The 23,173-nt window shown below is 58.6% G+C and overlaps 2 protein-coding genes across 6 annotated transcripts; one reads left to right on the top strand and one right to left on the bottom strand.

The window, feature by feature from the left end:
• The first annotated feature begins 90 nt into the window (after positions 1–90).
• LETMD1 (LETM1 domain containing 1) lies at positions 91–7,283 on the top strand. Its single transcript, XM_069806103.1, has 9 exons — positions 91–257; positions 977–1,128; positions 1,282–1,397; positions 1,636–1,718; positions 3,612–3,798; positions 3,921–4,022; positions 5,164–5,316; positions 5,652–5,748; positions 6,243–7,283. The coding sequence occupies exons 1-9, from the start codon at positions 127–129 to the stop codon at positions 6,311–6,313; spliced, it is 1,092 nt and encodes a 363-aa protein (XP_069662204.1). The 5' UTR covers positions 91–126; the 3' UTR covers positions 6,314–7,283.
• Positions 7,284–7,610: 327 nt separating this feature from the next.
• Positions 7,611–21,315, bottom strand: CSRNP2 (cysteine and serine rich nuclear protein 2). 5 transcript variants are annotated; one of them, XM_069806098.1, is made up of 6 exons: positions 19,515–19,723; positions 18,376–19,473; positions 13,508–13,766; positions 12,702–12,961; positions 11,203–11,499; positions 7,611–10,939 (listed from the first exon to the last, which is right to left on the bottom strand). In XM_069806098.1, the coding sequence occupies exons 3-6, from the start codon at positions 13,659–13,661 to the stop codon at positions 10,049–10,051; spliced, it is 1,602 nt and encodes a 533-aa protein (XP_069662199.1). In that variant the 5' UTR covers positions 13,662–13,766; positions 18,376–19,473; positions 19,515–19,723; the 3' UTR covers positions 7,611–10,048. The 5 variants fall into 5 exon arrangements, with proteins under 5 accessions (XP_069662199.1, XP_069662198.1, XP_069662201.1 ...); XM_069806097.1 differs by having other exon boundaries at positions 19,009–19,473; XM_069806100.1 differs by lacking the exons at positions 18,376–19,473; positions 19,515–19,723 and adding an exon at positions 21,224–21,315.
• Between the last annotated feature and the right edge of the window lie 1,858 nt (positions 21,316–23,173).

Genomic DNA, 23,173 nt, shown 5'->3' with positions numbered 1-23,173 from the left:
ACCGGCCGCGCCGTCACTCTGGCGCCAGCCCTCCAGCCAATCAGCGCTCAGCTCTCCGCTCTCACTCTCTTCCCCCCTCCCTCCTGGTGACCTTTGCCCTTTGGCCCCGGGCGGTGACCCGCCAAGATGGCGCTGTCCAGGGTCGGCTGCCGCTGGCCGCTCTGGCGCCTCGGCCCCGGCCCCGGCCCAGGTCCCGCTGCCGGCCTGAGCCGCACCCGGGGGTTGCTGGAGCCGCGTCCCGCCCGGTGGGCGACGAGGTGAGCGGGGACCGATCCGTCCATCCCCCGCCCCGGTGCCGGTGCCAGCCATCGCCCCCCGGCACCGGCCGTGGCAGCCTCCCCCCCTCTCAGGGCCACCCGCTCCCTCCATAGCCCCCAACTCCCCAAATACCGACCACAGCTCCCTCCCCCCGCCTCGGTTACCGGCCTTGTTTCCCCCCCCGCTGCACCTCCTGGTGCTGGCCATAGCCCCCACCCGGTCCCCAGCCCGCAGTGCCCCCTCCGCGAATCCCCCCACCCCCCGTTACTTATCGTGGTGTGCTTCCCCCCACCCCGTGCCACCCGGCGCTCCCCACCCACCCGCCCCAGCACCAGGCAAGCCCCCCCCCCCGTTACCAACCCTGCTCCCCCACCCTGCCTCTGCCACTTTGATCCCCCCCAGCACCAGGCACGGCCCCACACAGGCATTGGGGGAGCCCCCAACACACCCCCGGGTCCTGGTGCGGATACCCACCCTCTGCAGCCCCCCCAGCCCTGGCCCTGAGCTCTGTCTCAAGCGGCTCCCCGGACCCGCCAGGACTGCCCATGCAGGGCAGGGGGGGGTCCCAGCACTCTGTCCCTTCCCTGGAGGCTTTGGGAGTCACCCAGCCCAGCATCCTAACTCTCTCCGGGCCAACCCCCCCCACTTCCTCGGAGCCTTTTCCACAAAACACTGTCAGAAATATTCATGGGTGTGTGTGTGTGGGGGTTGGCTGCAGGTCCTCAGTGTGCTACCACTCCACAAAAGCTGGCTCCAGGTCCATCCTCGCTGCCCTGGTGTCGAAAGCGAAGCACATCAACGGGAGGTACGAGAGGTTTTTGGAAAGGACCTTCCCCCGTTTCTACGTGCTGTATGCGACTTTCACAAAAGGTGAGTCTCAGGTATGAGGGGATGTTTCCACTTCTTTGGGGAGAACGGAGGCAGCTGGATGCGCTGCCTGTTCCCTTCCCGGGGCTAAAAAACGCATCGCCAGAGGCATTTGCCCGGGAATCAGGGACCTGAAGGTGCTCTCTGTTCCGGCAGGAGTCCAAGCGCTCTTTCTGGAAGTCAAAGAAATAAGAAAAATCAAATCTAAAATGTCCCGTCAGAGACTGAGCGTTCAGCAGCTTCCCTACCGGGAGATGGAGAGGCTGCGGCAGGTACGGTGCGGTGCTTGGGACGCATTTTGGTGCTGCTTGGCTCTGCCTCCCCATGAAAAGGGGCTTGAGTTCGTGTGCGGGGCTTCGGTGGGGGGGTCGGAGAGGCCAGTTCCTCCTGGTGAGACATGTTCTCTGCCTAAAAACAGGGTTTGGAAGCTGGGGCTGGGGCTGTTAATTTTGAGGGAATTTTATGAGTTTGGCATCAGATCCTGATCCTCTCTTTTAATTTCGGAGGCAGTTTCGCAGGGATGTGATCAAGGCCATTCCCATCGGAGTTATTGCTATCCCGCCCTTCGCCAACTTCTTGGTCATCGTCCTGATGTGAGTACCAGCGTCACGGTGACTGCCGGGGCTCAGCTGCGGCCCCAATCTTTGGGGTCCTCGATATCTTAAATTTCATGGAACTGGGTTTTTTTTTTTTAGAGTTATAAATCCAGCCAGACAGTCTCCCTTCCTTGCTTCACCTCTCACTGTAATGAAAAATACCCATAGCCTGACGAGCCCAGCAATTGTTTCACAATACCAGCTCCTGTGTGTCAGCAACTCACCCAGCTCTCTGTTTCTAGCATGGTGAAATAATCCCTGGCACGCAGGGAACAGCACTGTCCGTGCTTGGCTGGAGAAACCTCCTTGCACAATTCCCTCCCAGCTGTCTCCGTAGTCCTTCTAATGTCCTTCTCCCTGCCAGCTGTCCTGCTGCCGGAGCTAAATCCCAGCTAAAAGCCTGGATTTTTCAATTCTGTTCCTTGGCTTTTGTGTTCTGCGGGCGGGTGAGAGTCCCGCTGTGTAGAACAGCGCAGGGCAGAGATCTCCGTGTTGTGTCCAGCTTCGGCCGCAGCGGGGAAGTTCCAGCCGGGCACGGCAGTGATCTGATCACCCGGAACGCTCCTTCCTGAGCTCGCCACAGCCTTTGGAGGAGCAAATCTCCTTCCACAACAAGGTGACCTGCCTAGTGGAGGAGGGAAAGGCTGTGGATGTTGTTTACCTGGACTTGAGTAAAACCTTTGACAGCATTTTCCACAGCATTTTCCTGGGGAAATGGGCTGCTCACGGCCTGGATGGGTGCACTCTTCACTGGGTTGAGGGCTGGCGGGCTGGCCAGTCCCAGAGCGGCAGTGAAGGGAGTTTGATCCCGCTGGTGGCCAGTGATGAGCGGTGTTCCCCAGGGCCCGTACTGGGGCCGGTTCTGTTTAATATCGGTATCGACGATCTGGAGGAGGGGATCCGTGCACCCTCAGTTTGCTGACGACACCGGGCCGGGCGGGAGCGTTTATCTGCTGGAGGGCCGGAAGGCTCCACAGCGGGATCTGGGCAGGCCGCGTCGACGGGCCGAGGCCAGCGGTGCGAGGTTCGGCAGGGCTGAGGGTCACAACAGCCCCACGCACTGGGAAGAGCGGCTGGAAGGCTGTCCGGTGGGGAAGGAGCCAGGGATGTTGGTCGACAGCCAGCTGAAGATGAGCCGGCCGCTTGCCCGGGTGGCCAAGGTGGCCAGCAGCATCCTGGCTTGTGTCAGAAATGGCGCGGCCAGTGGGACTAGGGAAGGGATCGCCCTCCTGTACTCGGCACCTCGAACACTGTCCGACGTTGGGCCCCTCACTACAAGAAAGTCACTGAGGTGCTGGAGTGTGTCCAAAGAAGCCGGTGACGGGTGAGGAGCGGCTGAGGGAACAGGGATTGTTTAGCCTGGAGAAGAGGAGGCTGAGGGGAGACCTCATCGCTCTCTACAACTACCTGAAAGGAGGTTGTAGTGAGGTGGGGGTCGGTCTGTTCTCCCGAGTAACAAGCAATAGGACGAGAGGAAACGGCCTCAAGTTGCACCAGGGGAACTTTAGGTTGGATATGAGGAAAAATTTCACTGGAAGGGTTGACAAGCACTGGAACAGGCTGCCCAGGGATGTGGTGGAGTCACTGTCCCTGGAGGGATTTACAAGACGTGCAGACGTGGCGCTTAGGGACGTGGTTCAGTGGTGGACTCGGCAGTGTTGGGTTAACGGTCAGACTCGATGATCTTAAAGGTCTTTTCCAGCCTCAATGATTCTGTGATTCCCAAGCTCATCCCTTTGGAGAAGTGAACATCCGCAGCTCGTAGGGGCGAGATGTGCTGCCCCAAGGCAGGACGTTGCTTGCACCTTTCTCCAGCAGCATGAAATCCGACTGCTCTGGCTTGTGCGTGCGGTTTTCCTGCCTGAATCCCTGTCTCCTTTTCTCTCCAAGGTATTTCTTCCCACGGCAGCTCCTGATCCGCTACTTCTGGACCCCCAACCAGCAGGTTGAGTTCCTGGATGCCTATGACGCCATCCGGAGACACTCCTATCTGGATGTGGTGGAGAGTTTAGCCCTGGCAGCACGTTCTCTGCCTGAGCCGCAGCTCCAAAAACGCCTGCAGGAGCTCTGCGCCGAGGTACGTCAATGCCGCGGCTGGTATTGCCCATCCTGCCTGTACCACTGCCGCCGCCTTGGCCCTGCCTGGTGGTGATGAACACCCGTGGGAGGTGTCAGCAATGCATACCATGACTCTTTCAGGTGCAGCGAGGTTCCCAGCCACGTGTGGCTGAACTCTATGCTGTGAGAAGTTTGTTTTCAGGATCTCCACTGGGTCTGAACAAGCTCCGGGTGTCTCATGTGGTGAGTGTGCTTTTCTCCTGCCGGCAGCTCAGAGTTGGCTCTTACTGAAGAGTGTGGAGGTGCTAATCCACTCACTTGTGCCCCAAACGTGGTGTTGTGCCCTAAAACCAGTCCAGTTGTGGATGAAAAGCTGGACATGACCTGGCAATGTGCGCTGACAGCCCAGAAAGCCAACCATCTCCTGGGCTGCATCGAAAGCAGCGTGGCCAGCAGGTCGAGGGAGGGGATTCTGCCTCTCTGCTCCGCTCTGGTGAGACTCCTCCGGAGCACTGTGTCCAGCTCTGGGGTCCTCAGCACAGGAAAGACATGGACCTGCTGGAACAGGTCCTGAGGGGGGCCACAAAAATGATCAGTGGGCTGGAACACCTGCCCTGTGAGGAAAGGCTGAGAGAGTTGGGGTTGTTCAGCCTGGAGAAGAGAAGGCTCTGGAGAGACCTTAGAGCAGCCCCCCAGTACCTAACGGGGGTTTTGAAGAAGGATAGCGACAGGACAAGGGGGCATGGTTTTCAACTAAAAGAGGGGAGATTCAGACTGGATATGAAGAAGAAATGTTTTATGCTGAGGGTGTTGAGACACTGGCACAGGGTCCTCAGGGAGGTGGTCCATGCCCCATCCCTGGAAACTTTCAAGGTCAGGCTGGATGGGGCTTGGAGCAACCTGATCCTGTTGAAGATGTCTCTGCTCATGGCAGGGGGGTTGGACTAGATGGCCTTTAAAGGTCCCATCTCACCCAAACCATTCTCTGATCCCATGAAAACAGCCCCAGAACAAGACTGTCCTCGCTGTAGGTCCCTGACTTGGTGGGACCATTGGCCACAGCTGAGCCGTCCCACACACCTGAACTCGCCCCAGACACCCATATCCAGCCCAGGACAGAGCTTGTGTCTCTGGACACCAGCTCCCTACCCTGCTCGTTGGGCCAGGCAGCCAAGCTGGGCGTAACGAAAACTGCCAGGGACAGCTCAGGGTTTCAGCATGGGCAGGACAATTAGCCATATAATTAAAGGGGAACAAAATACGGGGCATGTCTGGAACGGGAGAGGCTTTGTTTGATTTAAGTTGTGCCTGAATGGGTCAGACACCCATTTTTGGAGGGGTCAGACGCCCTCACCAGTGACTGTGCCCTTCTTTTCCCTCGCAGAAAGCCCTGAGCCAGGTCCTGTTTCTGACCCCTCACTTGCCGGCCTTTTTCCTGAGGCATCGCCTGCGGAGCCATGTCTTGGAAATCCGGCACCTGGACCGTGCCATGCTGCGCCTGGGTTTGGGCCAGCTGTCCGAGGAGGAGCTGAAAGCGGTGAGGATGGTTCCTTCAGCCCTGTGCCGGCTGCTTTACCCTGGGGTTGCGTCATCCCGGCCCTCCCTGGTTGTTAGCAGAGCTGCGCTGGGGCACGGCATGTTCCTCCAGACCCACTGCGAGGCGGATTGCAGCCACTTTCCTCCAGGAAGTTGTTTTCTGAGCCCATTTTCTGTGCCGGCACCACACTGGGGCACCGCAGGGCATGGTTCGGCATTGCTTAGCCCCTCTTCATGCTGAAGAAGGATCATGGCATGCTCCCTGGCATTTCGTGTGACCCAGAGTGCCCGTCCCTGAACGTGTCTGTATTTTTATTCCTCTTCTCTGCTCTGCAGGCTTGTTACCTCCGTGGCCTGAACTCCACTCACCTCGGCATGTCCGAGTGCAGAGCGTGGCTGGAGCAGTGGCTGGGGCTCTCCTGCAAGCTGCAAGGTAATGGTGGCTGAAGGGCAGCTCCTGCCTGATGGGACAGGGGGGACCTGGGAGTCTCTTGAGTTTCTCTGGGCACAGGGAGTGTCAGTTCTGGGGAAATTTGGGGTAAATGGTGGCTTTATCCCCCTCTGGGCTGCCCCACCGATCTCCTGGGGCCTCGTCCCCGAGAGGAGGACATGGTGGAGCATGCTGGCTCTCTCTGGGGACGTGTCCATGTGGAATACCCGCAAGGGACAGCCTGTGTTGGGCTGTCCCTGTCCCACAGAGACCTCGGGGTGGCAGATTCGAGCCCCGCAGCAACATCAGGGGAAGGAAAACTGGAGCGGGAGGAAAACGGGGGATCTGGAGCAGAGCAAAAAGCCCCCAGAGAGAGGGGCCAGGGGTGAGGGGGAGCCCCACAGCCTCTGGTGCTGCCTCAGCAGCTCGGGATGAGCACGTTTGGAGCAACTGGGCTGCAGCAGTGCTGCTCTGACCTTGCTCTTGTATTTTTTCAGCTTCTGAAGCTTCGCTCCTGGCGAACAGCATGGTCCTGCTGTCCCTCAACTATGTCAGGGCCAAGGAGTGATGGCCGAGCTGCCGGCTGCGCACCCTCACTACGGCATCGTGCGTCAACTTGGCGATTCCCAGCCTGGTGCTGCAAAAAAACCTGCCTTTCGGTGATGTGAAACCACAGCCCGGAGTTGGTGAGAAGGGCCCCGATGCTGCCGCTGGGGCGAAGATGCAATTGCCTCCCTCCTGCACTGGAGGTTTGTGCCGGTGCCGTCTCTTCTCTTCCCCTTCGTGCCGTCAGAGCAGGCTGGTGATGTCGTGATGTCATGGGGCTGAGCCCCGTCCCTGCCTTCGACGTCCAGGGGAGGTGACTTCACTGTTACGGCTCTTAAACTGTGTCACTTTAACTACGGGAGGGGAGCACAAGTGTCTCCGCTGCCTGTGGATGCTTCCCTTAGTATCTCGTAATAGCGGGCTCTGTTCAGCTTGGGTTTTGCTGCTCTATGCCTCAAACGGAGGGTTTTACTTAGTTTCTTTACTCCACTGAGCGGTCTTAAATATAAAAATCTCCCTGAGGGGTTAAGAAAAGACCCCAAATCCCCGTGCAACCTTACCCACAGCTTTGGGGGGGTTCCCTGCGGGGGGGTTCCTTGTTTGGCTGTGGCTGCCTCCCAGAGCATCCCCATCACAGTCCCTCACCTGGGGAGCCCTCGCCACCGGTGCTGGCTGATGGAGGGAGGATGCCGGGACTGGAAATGCCGCTGTTGACACAAATGGTGTTAGAAAGGCAGTGCTGAACTGCACTGATGCCTTCGGCGGAGGCCACGGCCTGCGTTTGTCAAGTTCTGCCTAATTAGATCCTAGCCCTGCGCTTTCTGCTTGGCGGAGGCAGCTCTGAGGGCTTTAGCGGCAGCTCCCCGCTGCAGGCTGCGTTGAGGGGGTTAAAACCCACCGTGTCTCACCTCATCCCGTCACTGCATGAGAAATACCCAGCTGTTGAGTGAATTTAAATCTACTTTAAGTGTTTTATTAAAGAGAGAAGCAAGCGAGTGGCTCAAGCATCTCTCTGGAGGCCGCTCTGCACCTCCTGCGCTGTGAAATACTCTGTGTCCCACCAGCAGCTCCTCCACCTGTGGACAGGGCATGCTACCACCTGGAAAAATCTCCTTTTTTAAGCATTGTTCGGGTATAAAGGAGGGGTAGAAATCACTCACATGTGCACCAGGCCAGCTCTGAGCTCCTCCCTCACCTCTTGGAGAAGAAAACCTTTTCCCTCACCCCCTAGCCTTGCTGTTTTTGCAGGAATTCGAGACCCTCACTAAGAGGAATTCACCAGGGTGGGTGTAACCCCCTTTAAGACGCAACTCACCATCCAAGTTTGAGCATTTCTTTTATTTTTACACTTAAATATTCTCTTTAAATACAGCATTATCACCATGAAAAGAACAGAAAAGGCCAGAAAAAAACCCAAAAACCGTATGCAGAGGACAAGCTTTGGATTCACACTGGAAAATTAAAAACAAAAAAAGCCACCTTAGACAGTGTGAGACGGGGAGGTTTAGGAGTCGCAGAGTTGCTGTTTAAATAGGATGAGGAGCCGGGGACGCCTGGATTTCGGCGGTGCGATAGTGCCGCGGCTCCCGCAGCACCTCGGTAGCACCAGAGAGGACATGGGCTGTTTGGTTTCTTACACGGCGACGAGTCGAGCAGGAGCCAGCACGGAACCAGCGTTAGTGTCAGTGAGCACGTTTAAAACGAACAAAAATAATAATAAAAGGCAGAATTTGCTTTCATTGCACTATTAACAGCATAGTTATCTTTGTAAAAATAGAATAAATCCTATTAGTTCTTTGCTTATTGTGAAAGCACCCATCCTAACCAGTGTCTTAGGATTCATTCTGTCAGTTGACGGAGCCTCCAGGCTCGCCTAATGAGCCACCTCCCCCGGGGCAAGCAGGTCCTGACCTGGCTATGGTGGCCGAGGGCTGGGACACAGAGCTGGGGAGGGAGTGTGGAGTCCGTTGAAAATAAAAAAGAGGGGAAATAAAAGATGTTAACCCATTCAAGTGTCACTATTTGCTCCGGTTTTGCAGCTCGGAGTTGCTCAGTTTCGGGCAGGAGCTGAAAAACCCCCACGGCCAAACTGGTGGCAGCTCCCTGCCAGGAAGGGACGCCGGGACATCACCAGTGAAGTGCCCAACAAGGGGGGGTAAGGCTTTGTTCCTCCCAAATTTAGCCCTTGTATGCCGGCCGAGGGCAGGGAGAGCTGCTGCCGGAATTGGTGCCGGCTGGTAATGTGCCCCGAGCCCATTCCGGTTTGGAAACCAGCTCCTTCCCCTCCGCTCTGTCCCGGGAGAAGGGGACAGTGTCCCCAGGGGCTCAGTCCTGGCAGAGAGGGAGGGGATGGGTGGGGAAGAGCCACTTTGCCAGGCTTAAGGCTCAGTTGGAACCACTCGCCGAGGTGGTGAGAGCAGCGAAGGGGTTTTAAACCCCTTTAAACACCTTTTGACAGAGGGAGGTGACCGCCAGGAGCACAAGAACAACCTTAAACCACCCCACCCCACCCCCAAATAATTAAAGCACTTCATCACACTGCAGTGTCCTCCCCTGCCCCAATTTCCCTGCTCTCCAGCTGGAATGTTTCCCATTTGAGCAGCTCCGGGGTTTTCCAAGAAGACGCGAGAGCGGCAGCTGTGGGGCTGTATTGGATTGAACCCTCCGGCAGGGGAAGCTCGTGGGCATCAGGGGCTCTTCACCCCCACCGCTTCCCCCGATTCTTGCCTTAAAAAAGACTGGATTTTGCTCAGCCCCAGTCCAATAAATGGCGGGGCAGGGGGGAACGGAGGGGAGATACTTCCCCTTGACCAGGAGGAGGCTGGAGCAAGGGCGGAGGTTAAAGCCACTGGGGAGAAGGAAGAGGAGCGTCACGCCGGGTCCCACCAGGTCCGGCCCCTTGAGACCTGCAATGGGGCCGGTTTTGGCAGGAGGCAAAGGGGGGGGCCCCGGCCCGGCGCTGGGAGAGCTGGGGGGTGGAAAGTGCTTTTACTGCCTGGCCAGGGGACGCAGCAGCGCAGTGCCTTGACCATTCCTCGAGGCCAGCATGGTGCACAAGGATGGACAGACGGACACGGTTCTCCATCACGATCATGCTATGGCTGTGAAGGGCTCAAACTCTTCAAATCCCAGCAGTTAAACCCCCCCAAATCTTCTAGGAGAGTTTGCAGGCTGCGGTCTCACCCCTCTTGTGCAATTAGAGCCACCCCGCTGGCTCTGGGTGCTTCCCGATCCATCCTGGCCCCTTGTGCCTGCTGTGGTGGCCGGTGGGGCAGTGCCATAGGTAAGGGGCTGGAGCAGCACTCGGAGGCGCTGGGTTGTGACACGGCCCAGTAAACATTCATTAAAAAAAAAAAGGGGGGGGGAAATAAAGGAAAAAAGTCTTTTTTCATTAAAAAACAAAGAGGGCAGAGGTGTCCTGGCAGCCTGGAGCTGTGGTGGGGGCAGCTCAGGGGGAGGAGGATGGGAAGGAGCAGCCATGGGAAGCAGGAGGCTCCAGGTCAGGAATGTCCTGGGGCGCAGGTGGCAACCGAGCAGCTGCCGGCATCGGCCGAGCCATGAAAACCGTCTCTGCCAGGCAAGCGAAAGGCTCCTGGCATCGGGCGAGGGGACGCCGTTTAAAATCCTCTGTACAAAGCAGCCCCTGCTCTTCCCCCACCCCCCAAATTAAATAACTACCAGTGGCTGCTGCCAGTCCATAAAATATTATTGTCAATAAATAAATGAGCGCCAAGGAGGGGGGTGGGAACAGGGCCGCTCATACGGGCAGGACAGGCCCCAGCGAGCGCTCCTCGGTGGAGGGCGGCTCATGCGCCCGCTCCAGGGCTTGCTCCAGTGGCACGGGGGACGGGGAACGCGGGCAGCGGGCAGCAGCCGCCGCTCGGCAGCCCTCAGAGGATGGAGCAGCCTCTGGAGATGAGGGAGGATTTCGGGATGCTTCCCCCTTGCTCGCAGCAGCGGCGGCTCGGCTGCAAGTCACCACGGGGACGGGGAGGACGCTGAGGTTCTTCTCGCTCAGGCAGGAGGATGGTGCCGGCGGCTCCGCCGGGCTGCTCTCGCCCTTGACACCCAGCACCGGCCTCTGCTCCACCTGGTAGTAGACCACAGGTCCATCGTTCAAGTAGGGCTGGTCGCCCACCGCCGAGGCTGCCTGCTCCGAGCCGTCGGCAAAGCAGAGGACGGACGAGCCTGGAGGTAACTGGGCTTGGATGAGGATGGGGGCGGCAAGACCTGGGCACAAACCCTCCGGCACGGCCAGGGGCTCCTCCAGGATGCAAACGCCCAAGCTCTCCATGCTGGAGCCGTTGCTGGAGTCTTCCTCAGCCTTCAGCCTCTCCAACTCCTCCGCCGTTTGCAGGTGCATGACGGCTGTCTCGTTCTCCGCCATGAACTCCTGGAAGTCCTGCGTTTCGGCCGGCTGTGGCCCCAGCCAGTCGCTAGTGGAGCCGTGAGCGGCGGCGGTGGCGGCAGCGGCCGCCTCCTCCTCTGGCGCCGGTGGCCGCCCACCCTGACGCTTGTTCTCCAGCTCCAGCTTCATGATGGTGTGGAGGTAGTGAGTCCGCACCCGGATGGGATTGAATTCGATCCGACCGGCCATGTTACCGCAACCATCCCGGGAGCAGCCACAGGGGAAGGACATGCGATCCACCTGGCAGGGAGACGGAGATGTGGCAGCTCCAGGATCCCAGAGGATCCCTCCCCAGAGCCTAAAATGCACCCTGGCACTGCCTGACCTTGGGAATTTGGTGCTGGGGGAAGTGTTTCCCCTGCTGGGTGTTCACCAAAACAACCTGGAGCTGCGCCCCAGCCCCTCCAGGAGCAGCTGGCACCCAAAGAGAGCACAGGCACACCGGCACCAGGACGAGCCCCGCCAACCTGGTTTCACCACTGGCATCTCTTTCCTCGACTCACCTGGCATTTAATCCCTGCCTGGCTGCAGGCACAAGCCTCCGGGTCGCAGTAGAGGCGGCAGTCACAGCCGCACTCCTCCCGGGACAGGCGGATGGCCCGCAGCTCCTGCTTCTCCTCAGCATCGATGCGGTGAACACCGGAGGCTCGCAGCAAAGCTCGGCGGCGTTTGGTGGGCAACGGCTGCAGGAAGAAGTAGTCGTCCACCTCCACGTTCTCCACGTCGATGTCGTCATCCGAGACGTCCTCCAGCGTCAGGCCGTCCGCCTCCTCCGACTCCACCGTGCCGTTCTTGGTGAGCTGCGGAGCAGAGTCAGCGCCCACCCAGGGGACACACACTGAGCCGCGGCGATGAGGCAGGATGGAGGATGTATGTCCCTCCACCCGGCTCCTCGTCCCCCAACGACCACCCACCACCCCAGCTCAGAGCCTTCCCTTGCCCCCCAGCACTGAGCGGGGTCCGGCACGGCGAGTTGAGACCCCCACAAAGCCATTCCCATGCGATTCCGCCCCCCGAGCCAGACTGTGGGTGGGCTTGTGGCAGTTTATAGGAGAAGGAAGGGGGAAAAAATTAAATAACAGAAGAATTAGAGTAGAGAATCCCTTTTCCGTCTTCCCTCCGCTACGGCGCCCTGCAAATAGTGAGATAAAAGGAGGGTGCTGCTGCTTGAAATACCAGAGCAGCGGCAGCAATGGAGCTGCAGAGCATCTCCCTCCTGTTGTCCCTGGGGAAAATGAGGTTTGAAAGCAACAGAGGGGCCAGAGCCAGATCCTGCAACGCGCCTTCACCTCCCTGCTCTGGTCCTTCAACCTCCCTCCCTGTGCACTCAAACACCCCCAAATCTTGGCACTGAGGGTAAATGAGAGTCCCCAGCCCTCTGAAACTGGCACATGTGGAGGCAGCAGATGGAGAGGGCCGCGGCCTCCTGAGGAGCTGGTGGAAAAGCCTATGTTTAAAAACAAAAAAAAAAAAAAAAAAAGAAAAAAAGAAAGCAAATAAAGAGGCAGCCGGCTGGATTTGCCCAAAGCAGGCTGTCACAGCAGTGGGAGCCAGATCACAAGCTCTGCAGAGCATCCCGCTGAGCACAGCCCAACCTCTGGGCAACGCCTGAGGGCACAGATCCAACCCTGGGACGGGTTGGGGAACAGGCAGAGCCACCCAAGATCCTGATCTTCCCCTGACGCAGCCTGGCTGCCTCCTCCCAGACTGGAATTTCTACTGGCATGGACCTGGTGAGGTTTGGCTGACAGCTCCAGCACAGGTTGATGCTGCCTGGCCAGCTCCCCATGCAGGTGCAGCATCGACACAAAAAAGACATAAAAGAAATAGAAAGGAAGAGCTTAGTGGCAATAAATCCATCTCCAGCTGATGTGAAATAGCAGCCTGGATCTCTCTCCTCCGACCTGGCTTACGCTCAGGCTCCACCAAAGCTCAGCAAGGTGTTTCCCGGCGGCGGCATTGCCCAGGTTTCACCAGCGACATCCTGCTTCCCCGGCAATACCTTCATTTTCTTGGCGTGGAGTTTTTCTTCCTTGAGGTGCTCCCGTAGGATCTCCCGGTGATTCACCTCCTGCTCCTGGGCGAACTCGCAGAGCGTGTAGTGGCGGACGGAGTTGTGGCGTTGGGCCATGCCCAGGGAGCTGCCGCCCTGGCTGGGGACGCTGGTGAAGCCCTGGCGTCGGGCAAAGTAGTAGACGGTCACTTGGTCGAAGCGGACATTCTTCCTGCGAAGCTGCTTCTGCCGCTTCAGGATGGAGGTGGCTGCGGGGCAGGGGGAAGAAGGCAGAGAGGGGCTGTTAGGAGCAAAAAACCCCTTGGGGGTCCCGTGAAGACCTCCCACCCCACTGGAAAAGGACTTTTCTGCAAGCCCCTGAGCCCCTGGGCTCCCAGGAGCAGGTCAAGCTCGTACTGGTGGCCCTGAGCTGGCTTTGGGTGATGGCTGCATCTGCACAGGCTATGCTCGATGCCATCTAGACCGACCCCATTAATCCCCGTACCCCTACAACATCATCATGCTGTTCAGCCACCAAAATATCTCAGCAGGGGCGAATGCCGGGAAGGGGACAGAAAAGGTCCACGATGGACCTTGGACAACTGGTTTGGGGTCTAATATTTGAAAATCCCTGGGGCCTGGCATGACCCATACTCATGGGACAGGCGAGCAGGTCTCTGCTCATCACCCCAAACGGGTTACAAGGGATGAGCAGGGGAAGAGCGGAGCCAGCCCCACATCCAGGTGCCTCGTGCTTGATGGCAGAGGGACCCGGAGACTGGGAACGGGGACGGGGACCATCCCCGACCACTCACGTATGAAGCCAGTGGAGCTGGAGGGGTTGACGCTGTCGCAGCTATCGGCACTGTCGCTGTTGGAGATCTCCGAGATGTCCGAGTTGGAGCCCGGCGAGCCCACGTCCGCATCCTCAAACTTCCTCTTGAGGCCGGCGCTCGCGATCGCATCCATTTGGCCGCGGTTCGCATGGAGAGCCGGTGGGCGGCAAGGGGGGGGTGCTTTGCCACCAGCTTTCTGGAGCCAGCCCCCGGAGCTGCCGGCGGGCTCACCGCGTCCCTGCAGACAAGGCAAGAAGCTGTAACAGCATTTTGGATAAGCCAGCATCAGCATCGGGATAACCAGGAAAAGTTTTCCTGGCTCTTAAGAGCAGTTTCTCCCCATCCCTGTCCTGCCCACCCCAGATAAAGCCTCTGATCCCCAAAATGCTACTGTTCTCCTACAAGTTCTCTGAGGCGAGCCCATCCTCCCCCTGCCTGGTCTGCAGGAGGGAGCTTGCGCGTGGTTAATATTATTTAATGATATCCTTTAATTTTTGGGCAGCCCTGGAGGGGTCAGGCAGTTGGGCAGGGTGATGGCTGCAGCTCCCTCCCAACTAAACTCTTCTGTTCTAAATGAATTCATAACTGAATTAACCGAAAGAGAAAAGAGACACCAGTTTTACAGAGAAAGGAGCTCGCACTGCCCCGGCATGGCCGACCGCTGTGCGTTTTGCCTGTGAAATAACCTTTGCCGGCAGCTCGGTGCTCCCATCAACTCCCTCGCTAAAAAAACCTAAAGCTTAAAACGACCTCGAGACATGCCAGGGGTTACCCTAACATCGCTGACGACAGATCAGCGGCTCCATCCAAGCCATAGGGAGGGAAAAAGCCCCTGTAGGATTTTGCTGTGAGAGTCTCCGGCATTTTCCTGCCCCCTCATTAATGCCTACGTGCTCCAAAAAAGGCAGCTTGCCCACGGGAACCCTGGAAATGCACGGCTCCAGCTCAGGCGAGGAATTTTTAGGAGCTGATCCTCCGGTGGGGAAGACTGGCGAGCATCGCTCCGCATCCGCCCGACGCTTTCGGGTCACCGCAACACCAGCAGCTTCGGCTTTTGAACCGAGCCCAGGACACCCCTTGTCCCCGTCCCCGGGGCCAGGCTGGAGCGGGAAGCTTCCCGGGATGCCCGGTCCCCCTCCTTCCCGGGGAGCCCAGCATCCAGCCGGTTGTGCCATCTCCTCTCCGCTTTCTGTCCCCTCCGCTCCAACCGCCGTTCTCATGGCAACGGAACAACCGGCTTCGAAAAAAAGCATGTCAGCCAACGGCATCCCTGCGGAACCCCGGGACAAGGCAATCTCGGAGCAGGGGGATCAGAGGGTTTTCGGATACGATTCGGGGGGGACAAATGGGTAACGGGAGGCACTGCCCACCCCGGGATAAAGCTCAGGGATGGGCTCCGCATCGCCTCCGGCACCTTTAAAGCCAAAAAGGAAACGCCGGTGCCCTTATCCCCCAAAAAAGGATGCGTTGGTGCCAAAGCCGCAGCAGCACTGGGGACATGGTGAAGCCCTTGAGCAGGGTGCGATTTCCCAGCCCAGCCTGCGTTTAAATACGGCTTTTTGGGGTATTTAGTTGTAGGTAAATTGCTTATTCCTATTGCTAAAGGAGGGGAAAAAGCAGCCATTGAACCAGCATAAGCATCAGCCTAATTAAGGAGCTGATTTAATGACACCGATCCTGCACACGATCTGAGGGGAAAAGTGGAGGCATTGCTGCCACCACGTCCCTGACCCCCCCATCGTGTTTTACCACCTCCATCGCCCCAAAACGGCCCCGTTTCTGTGCCCAGGAGGTCCCTGGCGGGTGCTGCCTGCACAGTAATGGTCATCCCAGGGCTCAGCTGCCTTCATTGGCCTCGTTTAGGAAGGAGATAATTAACGAGGAGAGTCTCTGCGGTTTCTCCCATTCCCTCCAATGCAAATCTTCAAAATATCATCTAAAACCCCTCTCTTTCGCGTGCTCACGGCGAGGAAAATCAGCAACGGTGTCTGGGCGGACATCCCCACCTGCGGCATCAAACTCCCGCTGGGGATGGAGACCAGAACCTTTCCTGGATGGATCCATCAGGAGATGGTTCGTATTAATAGTGTTTCTTATAAAGGACCAACTCGCTGCGCCGGGGGGGGGGGGCTCAAAACCGCCCCAGAGCTGGGGGAAATGAACCCAAAGCCGGCAAGGTGGGCACCCACCCAAGGGTGCTGCCTCGAGGGATGGCTGGGGCCGAGGACGGGGAGCCAGGAGGGGCGAGGAGCTCGGGGAGACGCTGCAGGGGATGAGGCAGCCGGAAAATGAACTTTTCATCTCATTTCTGCACAGTAGAAGCTCCCCTGCTTGCACGGGCATCCTCTTCCTCCTCCATCGGCACAGCAACAGCTGCCCCCATGCGATACAAAGGCCAGTTTAATTCACTTATGAGCTCAAATTACTTTTCTTTTTTGAAATAAACCCCCCCACTTTTGAAAATACACAGGGCTCAGAGGCGAGCCCGGCAGCTCAGAAGGGCCAGCATGGAGCAGGGGGCTGTGTGCCCGGAGAAGTCCCTGGAGCCTCTTCTGAAGGAGGTTGGGAGACCCTCGCCCTCGCGTTGGGATTGTGCTCTGCGGCAGCGTGAGTTTTGGCCGAGGTCGGGGTCTGGCTTAAGCGACGGTTTAAGGAACGAGGGGGCCAAAAAGCCAGCAGGGATGGTCATCCCAGACTCATCCCACAGGGAAAGCCTCTCCTCTCTCCTCACCTCCTGAACCAAAGACACAGCTGGGGGAAAAAAAAAAAAAAAAAATCTATTAGTGATGGTGGCAGGAGTCAAAGTGGGGGAGAAAAAATGAAAATAAACCTTTTGCAGGTTTTATTCAGTTTCTCAATGGAGATAAAGCCCCAAGGAGGGGATTTGGCATGGAGAAAGAAAAAAAAAAACTTGACTCAAATACTGTGCTCCACAGGAAGCTCCATGCGACCCTGATTCCCCTTCTTTCTGCTATTAAGTCACACCAAAAGGAGCTCAACTAAAAATATTAATTTTTCCCATGTCAGCAGCTGCTGGAATTGCCTTTGGGAGCAGGGAAGGGTTCACGGGAGAGGAGAGAGACAGGACTCGCATGATTATGGATGCAAAGAGCCTCCCGAGACAGAGCCGGTCCAGCCATGGGGCTCCAAGATCCGATTGGAAAAACCTGCCGGCTCAAAGCTCATCCGGGGTTGATTAATGACCCAGATCATCACAAGTAATTAATGCTGTCATGCTGCAAACCCCCCCACGCTCCCGGTTTGCCAGTTCCCAGCTTTCGGGAGAGGTGGAAGGGTGGGAGCATCTCTGGGCGAGGGATGCTCCGTGGACCCCAAAGCTCATTTGCCGACGCCAACAGATCCGCCGCCCTTGGTCCCGGTCCCACTAACGAGTTTTGTTTCACCTCCTGTGACTCGGGCATCACCTTCGATGATCCTTGATCCACGTTAGATGTGCTGCTGGGCTGCTCCTCCATCGCAACTTGTCTGGGTGGAGACCGAAATAGCAATTCCAGAGTGACGAGCAGTTTTATTTCCAGATATTGAGAGTAATTAGTAATTACCAGGCAGGGACCCTCTGGGCATCCTATGGATTTTGTGGCCACTCCTGAAAATCTTGCACGGATCCAGGGCTCCGGGACCAAGTGACTCAGAGGATGCTCAAGGTTTCCTCCTCATATTTGCTCCCCTCTACAAATTGCTTTAACCGTGTCCCTCGAGCATCAGGTTTTGCAGGGGGAGGCCGGTTTAAATAAGTTTCCTGTAAAAACCAAGAGCCAAAAGCAGATCCTGGTGAAGCCTCCCAGGGTTTCAAGGTATCAAATACACAGGGATGGGATTATTTCAGCAGCTGGATGAGGGCAGGGTGGGAATGATATGCAAGAAGGAAGGAAATAAATATATAATAGACAGGGAGAGACCCTTGGGCTAAGCAGCAGCCTGCCAGGCACTGGAGAAGCATCCCAACCCTGTCCTGGTTGATAATGGGTGTATTTGAGACCGGATCACGGCACACAGGATAAAGCCAGAAAAATACAATCAAGGAATAACCAAAGGAGCCCATTTTATTCCATCACAGTGCTCGGCGTCTCCCGGGAAGGCGATGCTGGAGCGCAAAGACAGCACCGGCGGCTGGAAGGAGCCAGGCTGCAATTTCGTATTCCCTCCACCCCCCGAGATAAGGATGGCTCTTGGCAGCAATTTCAACGGGAAAACGTCTCACCCCCGGGGTGAAACCCACCCAAAAAGGGTCTCCTCCTCCAGCAGCTCCCTTTCCCAGCTCAGCTCTCTCCCTCGTTACCAATTATGCAGCAGGATTAGCATTGCCGGGGATGACACGGCAGCATCACTGCAGAGCATCATGCCATGACGTTGGGGGGGAGCGTGCCGAGGTGCTGAGCACCCCCTGCTCACCGCTGCCCCCCAAAAGCAACCGCAGCCCCATAGCTTTGCGGTTGTGCAGAATACAACACCCTTCAGTGCTCCCCGGTAAGTGGAAAAGGAGCTCCCACCATCGCCCCGAAGCCCCCCCCGAGCTGTCCAGCAAAGCCCCGAACCCCACCGACGATGGGGAAACGGGTGTTTATCGTCGAGGGAAAACAAACAGAACCCCATGGGGAACCCAAACCCTCGCTCTGCGCTTCCTCCGAAGAGCAGATAAAGCAGCTCACCTTCTCAAGGACGGCCGACGGGATGGGGAGCCCCCGCGACACCCCCCTGGGGCAGCAGAAGGGCTTTGGTTTACGTTTCGCACCACTTGGGAAGGGTCCGGCACACTCGAGCACGTGGCCGGACCCAGCGGAGCACGTAAACCTCCCTCCAAGGGGAAAAAAAAAAATTAAGCTCACACTTGATAATCGCTGCAGAATTAAACCAGGAGCCAGCAAAAACAGTCGGATCCGGAGGCACTTCCACCGGCTCAACGCCCGGCACAGTGCATGCCGCTCCTGGCCCGTGCGTTATCCAGGTGTTATCCTGGGGCAGGAATTAGGGCAGAAGCTCATATCGATGAACCCAGAAACAAGATGAAATAATTTGTGCCCTGCTGGGATGGTTGGGATGGCTGCTTGGCCACCGTGAAGAGTTCAGCAGTTCAGCTCCTTGACAAACGAGTCGTCAGAGGCTTTCCCAAAGGATTCGGCCGTTGGCCTCCACAGCCAGAAGGTTGATGGATTCGCTGGGCTGCGTTTCAGGGATGCTGCAGCCGGTCGGCACGCCGGAGATCCGAGTTCAGCCTGGGTCGGTCCTTACACCATCGGCACTTCAGCGAGCAACCAGCTTTGGGTTTTTATGACAAACGGCAGAAGACTTGGTTTCCTCTTCTACGCTGCTGCTAACGAGCGCAGCTAACGAGTAAATCTAGGCTACAGCTCCCACGGCTCAAGCACCGCTGGCGCTGGAGCCTGCACTTACGCAACCAGCATCGCAATCGGTAGCGATGGGTCCGGGTTGTCCTAGAGCCCCGAGTCCCCTCGGCGTACCTGCTGACGGTGGGCAGATCTTCCCATGCTGCTGCCCGGCCTCCTGGGGAGGGTCAGGCGGGGGCTACGGAAAAGGTCAGTCCCCAAATTCCCCGCTCAGTCCCTTTGCCCGTCACCAGAATCAAGTCATAAAGGTGGATCGTCCACCCCTACGTTGCGCTCAGCGGCTCTACAGAACGCCTCGATCCAAAGACCCCGAAGGGCAAGGAAGACCCTGAAGGTGGGAGGATGAGAAACCTTCGAGGCGATGGCACGGGAGACCACCGCCGCGGTGGTCCCGCTGGTCCAGCTCCTCCTGAGGGCGAGTGTGGGGTTGCTGAGCAGAACCTTCTCTCCTGGATGCTCTTCTCAGCCGGGCGAGAGGGGTCAGACCTCCTGTGCCGGCTGCCGGGCTCCTTCCAGACAGTGGCCACGGCTACGGCCGGTCGGAGGCTACTGGTCCTGGCCATCACACCACGAGGAAACCTCGGAGGCTACTGGTCCTGGCCATCACACCACGAGGAAACCACGGAGCACCGGAACTCGTGGGACCGCCGAGCGTCGGAGTCAGCTCGGCTCCTGCCGCAAAAACGCCGGCGAGGGTCGGGGCCACGGCGCAGCGAGGAGGAACCTTCCTCCTGGGCCCACCGCCACGCATCAAATGGGGGGGGGATCATCCCAGCCCCCTCCTCACCTCCTGACGTCCGTGATGGGGGGGCAACGACCCCTGCAATGACACACCCCCACCCCCAAACGCCCCCTGCCTTTGGGGACACCAGACCAGGACCCCCATGGTGGCTTCTTCTCCAGGCCAGCCCGCGTCCCACCATCATCACCGGCTCCTTCCCACCACCCCGCGGCTTCTTGGGGACCCATGTAATGCCCCTCCCCCCCGACTCGGAACCCTGCCTCCACCCCAGTGTGACCCCCCCCACATCCCCTATAGGTCCCAAAAGAGCAAAGCAGCTATAAAGGCACCCCATGTCCTCCATAGGACCCTCAGCCCCCCCATATCCCTCATAGCCCCCCTCAGGTACAGGAGAAGGAAGAACCACAGCTGCAAGGGCCCCCCCCATCCCCTACAGCCCCCCCCAAAAATATATGGGTGCCCCACGCACCTTGCAGGCCCCCCAAACACAGGAGAGGGCAAAGCCCCAGCTGCAAGGGCCCCCCCATCCCCTACAGACCTGTGACTGTAAGGGACCCCCACATCCCCTAGGCCTCCCCAGCTGGAAAAGGACCCCCCCGACCCCCTATAGCCCCCTCCAGCTGTAAGGGTCCCCCCTATCCCCTATAGCTTCTCCAGCTGGAAGGCAGGCCCACATCCCCTACAGGCCCATACATCCTCTGTAGCTCCCCCCCACATCCTCTATACACCCCCCAGCAAGAAAAAAAGCATCCATCTCCTATAGGCTCCCACAGATATAAGGTCACCCTACCCCCTATATGCCCCCCCCAGCTAGAAAAGACCCCTCCATCCCCTACAGGCCCCCCATCCCCTATAGGCCTCTACATCCCCTATAGACACCCCCCCCAGCTATAAGCCCCCCCATCCCCTATAGGCTCCCACAGCTATAAGGTCCCCCCCCCATAGGCCCCTACATTGCCTATATACCCCCCCAGCTAGAAAAGACCCCTCCATCCCCTACAGGCCCCCCATCCCCTATAGACACCCCCCCCAGCTATAAGCCCCCCCATCCCCTATAGGCTCCCACAGCTATAAGGTCCCCCCACTCCCTATAGGCCCCTACATCGCCTATATGCCCCCCCCCAGCTAGAAAAGACCCCTCCATCCCCTACAGGCCCCCCATCCCCTATAAACCTCTACATCCCCTATAGAAACCCCCCAGCTATAAGCCCCCCCATCCCCTATAGGCTCCCACAGCTATAAGGTCCCCCCACCCCCTATAGGCCCCTACATTGCCTATATACCCCCCCAGCTAGAAAAGACTCCTCCATCCCCTATAAGCCCCCATCCCCTATAAACCTCTACATCCCCTATAGACCCCACCCCAGCTATAAGCCCCCCCATCCCCTATAAGCTCCCCCAGCTGTAAGGTCTCCCCATCCCTCATAGCCCCCCCCATTCCCCTGTAGCCCCCCAGCTCCAAGAGGACGAAGAGACCACCCCCCCAAACCCCTATGACCCCCACCCTCAGTCCACTGGGGAGGGGCAGCGAGACGGGGACCCCCCCCCTTCCCATTCTCCCTCCCTTCCCCCCCCCCCCCCACTCACCGGGTCCCCACGGGCGGGGCGGGGGCGGCTCCGGGGGGTGGAGGGGGGGAGGGGAAAAGGGGGGGGGAAGGAGGGGTAGGGGGGGTGGGGGGGGGGGGGCGGCTGGGCGCGCGCTGGGGCTGCGGCCGCGCGGACCCGCCCCAGCCGCCGCTCGCCGACAACAATGGGGCCGCCGGCGCTGCGCCTCCCCTTATATATCCCGCGTCACGTGACGGACACGCCCCCGCCTCACTCCCACCACACCGCCCGCACCGCGGGGCAGGCTGGGAAAGCGAGTCCCGGTGGCGGCGGCAGAGGGGGCGCGGGCGCGGGGCACGTCGGGAAATGTAGTGCGGAAGTTGTGTGTGCGGGGGCAGCGGGCCTGTTCCCCTCGCCCCCACCGCGGCACCCAGCTCAGGGTCTTGGGGGACTTCACCCCCTCCAGGGCTGGGGAAGGGCCTGAAGGGGAGAAACGACAAGGGGGAGCACCCCAACCTGCTACTGGGGGGTATGGGGCCGGGGGGGAGGGGGTTCCAGGCCGCAGCCCCGGGCTCTGTGGAAACCCAGCTGGAGGAGGAAGGGGGGGGTGGCCGAAAGCTGCCCGGCAGAGGAGTCTAGACAAGAGATTAGCGAGGCTGGAAACAGCGGGAAGGGGCCAAAAGCGCCTTATTTTAGCAATAACGGACCAGCTGCAGCTCTCGGGGGGGGGGGGGGGGGCGCACAGGCACCTCCCCACGGGGGAGGGGGGTCGACCGGCTTGTGGGCACGGGGGGGGGCCGGCCGTGGCCTGTCCTCAGCCCTCCGGGCTCACGGGCATGGCGGTGGCCGGCCAGCCGACCCCCCCTTGAAGGCAGCGAGGCCCCTGCTCCATCTTCCTCCTCCTCCCCAGGCTCCCAGCATGAGGCTGAAGAGGGCTGAGGCTGAAGAGGGGGCTGCAGGCATCAGGATGACCGACCGGCTCCACAGGGGTCTCCCCCCCCCCCGAGACCCCCGCACTCACCTCAGCTCCGCAGCCCCTCCGACACACTCCTCCCGAGGCGAGCTCCCGCAGCGCTTCCCCCCTGGATTACGGATTAGTTGAGCTGCTAACTAATAAGCAGGTCAAATTATAGGATTAAAAAATCCTCTTCATCTCCCCCCTTGTTTCCAGCTGGCAACTGGGACTGGAGGAAGGACTGGCCCGTTGCTACCCCATCCATCTGGGGGCTTTCGTTCTCCTCCCAGAGCCGCCACGCGCGACAAATCACTTCGCCGGCGTTTTCCTCATCCGATGGGATTAAAATCAGCCGCACGCACCCAGCAACATCAATACAAAGCGTTTACCGAGCCGGCGTCACTACTGTACAGGTCCATCGCACTTCTGGCATGCTAACAGAAAAAACAATTAAAATACACGTTGTCTTAACCACCGGAGGTAGCCAAACACGTACAAAAGGCGAGCGGCCAAAACACAAGCCCCTCTGCCCATGAAGCTCACGGTCCAGCTGCTGCCCAGCATTCATGGGGAGAAGCGAGCAAAATTATTCCATTTTTTAATGACTTTTCTTGGCACCTTTACCCCTGACTGATTTACAAGGCTTTGGCAGCTCAGGGCAGGACCTGCAGCGGCTCGGGGTGTGCTCGTATCTCTGATCCAGGGTTAGAGAAGCAAGCTGCCTCAGAGCCAGGCAAGGAGACCAAGAGGCCTCCTCTCTTCACTGCTGGAATTAGCAGCCCGTGCCTTGCTTTGTCCCCGGAGTTCATGTGGGGATCCTGGATACCCGTTGCCAGCACTCAGCTATGACCATTCCCAGGATTAACCTCTGGATCCTCCAGTTCCTCACCAACCCTGACATTACCCAGCTCTGGAAGCAGCTGGGAGGCAATTTTGGGGGTGAGGGAGAGCTGCCGCAGTCCTGAACAATGGTTTTGGGGAGCTGCTGACCTACGTCCTGCCCCTGGTGCTGGAGTGAGGGTGTACCGAGCGTCACA

This window comes from Haliaeetus albicilla, chromosome 18 (genome assembly GCF_947461875.1).
Source record: "Haliaeetus albicilla chromosome 18, bHalAlb1.1, whole genome shotgun sequence".
Lineage (NCBI taxonomy): Eukaryota > Metazoa > Chordata > Aves > Accipitriformes > Accipitridae > Haliaeetus > Haliaeetus albicilla.
This window is presented reverse-complemented; position numbering and strand designations above follow the sequence as displayed.